The sequence below is a fragment of the Lampris incognitus genome, chromosome 12 (assembly GCF_029633865.1).
Source record: "Lampris incognitus isolate fLamInc1 chromosome 12, fLamInc1.hap2, whole genome shotgun sequence".
NCBI lineage: Eukaryota > Metazoa > Chordata > Actinopteri > Lampriformes > Lampridae > Lampris > Lampris incognitus.
Window position 1 is genome coordinate 35,789,397 of NC_079222.1, and position 2,407 is coordinate 35,791,803.

The 2,407-nt window shown below is 42.9% G+C and overlaps 1 protein-coding gene across 1 annotated transcript; it reads left to right on the forward strand.

The window, feature by feature from the left end:
- Positions 1-724: 724 nt before the first annotated feature.
- LOC130121634 (CD209 antigen-like protein C) lies at positions 725-1,638 on the forward strand (the record flags this gene model as incomplete). Its single annotated transcript, XM_056290473.1, has 1 exon — positions 725-1,638. A coding segment is annotated over one exon (738 nt), but the record flags the coding sequence as incomplete, so codon positions are not given.
- Between the last annotated feature and the right edge of the window lie 769 nt (positions 1,639-2,407).

Below are 2,407 nucleotides of genomic sequence, written 5' to 3' on the forward strand. Positions count from 1 at the left end.
GTATGGGCCGTATCGTATATAAGCAATATGGTATAATATATGAGCATAGGTTGTTGATTACTCAACCATAACAAAACTCTGTATTGCAGCGCCACACCTATATTACATACACGCTTGTCTCCAGTGTCCTGTTGTTGTTCCATTTATTTCTTCTGTTTTTTTGTTTTGTTTTGTTTTGGGTTTTTTGTGTGAGTGATTTCTGCAAGTGCTAGAAGCTGCTGTGTACTGGAGTCAAATTCCTCGTGTGCATAGGCACGCTTGGCCAATAAAGAAACACATCAGACAATTTATTAAGTCAAGCAGAGCATTTTATGTCTTACAACATGACTGGAGGGGGACTTGAAGCTGTGATCATGTACAGAAATCTGTCAGCTCTTGTCAACGCCAGGAGGGTCAGGGTCTGTGTTTGTAGCTGCGTACTACACCTAATACAGCTTGTGCACCAGATAGCTACTTGTTACAGACAGCTAGCTGGTTTTGATGAGAAAGCCCCCAATATATGCCCTTACTGGACATCAGTGTCAGCAGCCTTCTTCCTGTCTTCACTGTTTCATGTTGTCCGCTGAGTGATTTTTGATCTCTGCTTATTTTTGGTCTTTGTCTTTCATCTAGACATATAAGTGATGAGTGGTGTCCAGAACAGGTTAATCCACAAGACAATCACAACACAAACCAGGAGACCCAGCAGTGGAGAGAAGAGCGACGCAGGGAACGATGCTGCAAAATTATATTTGCAGTTCTGATCACCCTCTTTGTTGGGGCTGTGCTTGCTCAGGCCAAATTTCTCCCAGCTCTGGTGGCAGAATATAAAATTCTTAATCTAGAGATAGAGAGAGATGACACCATCCACCAGGTGAACCTGACATCCACCCAACAGAAACTAGAACTCTGCTCAACATCAAAAACAAATGTTGCAGCAGAGGCCAGACAACTGAGGACCATCCTTTCTTTAAAGGAAGTGCCTCTCTGTGATCTGGACACCCTGCAGTGTAGGCGCTGCCCATTAGGCTGGGAGGAGCACAGATCACAATGCTACATCCTTTCCCTGCACACCAAAAACTGGCAAGCCTCTCGCAGGGAATGTCTGGACATGGGGGCAGACTTGGCAGTAATTAGGGATGAGGAAGATCAAGTCTTCCTTATCAATTTTACTGTCCAGTTCTACCAGCGCCGCCCCGAGCTGGGCTTTCTGGGGGCGTGGATTGGCCTGCAGGACCTGGTCCAGGAAGGGGAGTACATGTGGGTCAATGGGCAAGGTCTCCAACCGCAGCATATCTACTGGAGGACGAGGGAGCCAAATAATTATGTTGCGGACTGGGATGAAGACCAGGCTGGACAAGACTGTGTTAGCTTTGTCACGCTAGGGGAGAGGAACGTGGACAAACCACTCAACACCTGGGATGACGTTGTCTGTGCTGGCGGACGTCATTTTATTTGTGAGACACCCGCACTTGGTCTGTAACTCAGGTCACGACAGACCAAGGTGGCTTAGAGGGTCAAAATCAACCCCCCTCCCGTTTTTTCTGTTTGTTTTTTTCCCTTTCCCCCTTTCATCTTTCCTTCCTTTTGTTTGAGTAATTATTACAGTTCTTTGATAACTTGTGTTTTCCCTTCTTTACCTAAATGCATTCTGTAACCTGTGATCCTATGAGTGGGTGGGTGGGTAGTGATGGGAATGGGGTTTTCGGTTTGTTAATACATGTGATGAATAATACTTTGTATCTGGGGATGAGTAGCTGATTTGATGTTGTACATGTTTTGTAATTCTTGTGGGATAAAACAATTGAAAATCAATAAAATATATATACAAAAAAAATTCACAGAACACTCATTTATCATCAGTTTCTGCTTTACATCTACTTGCAATAAAACAGTTCCCTGTGTAAACTCTAGGGTTCATCTTGAGTGCAACTTCTTAGACCTTCTTAGTTATACAGTATTTATATATTAATACTTTTTATATACTATTTATATATATCTATAGTATACAGCATTTTGTTGTTTAAAAGGAGCAGGAGTATGGTAAAATGTATGTTTTCCTTCATCGTGTTTTTATCATGATACTTGGTGTTACTAGTAATGTGCATTTTAAAAGCCAAGCTGTGTACAAACTGTTTTCCAGTGCCGATGTTTAAAATGACAGTTTGTCTGATCGCCGGTGCTGATACCGATGGTTTGTGTTTGTTTGTTTGTTTTGTTTTTGTTATTTATTCTCCCTTTTGTGCCAAGGAAACAAATACATTTTTATAAAAACTCCCCACGCGGCCGATATTTTCTTTCACTTGTACTTTAAAACAAACCGCACGTGCGCACAGCGCCTACTGCCCGCTTACGTCATGCCAGCGTGTGTCCAGCCAATGGCTGTTATGGGCGGTGTTATAGTGCCACCTACTGGATCTTCTCAGAT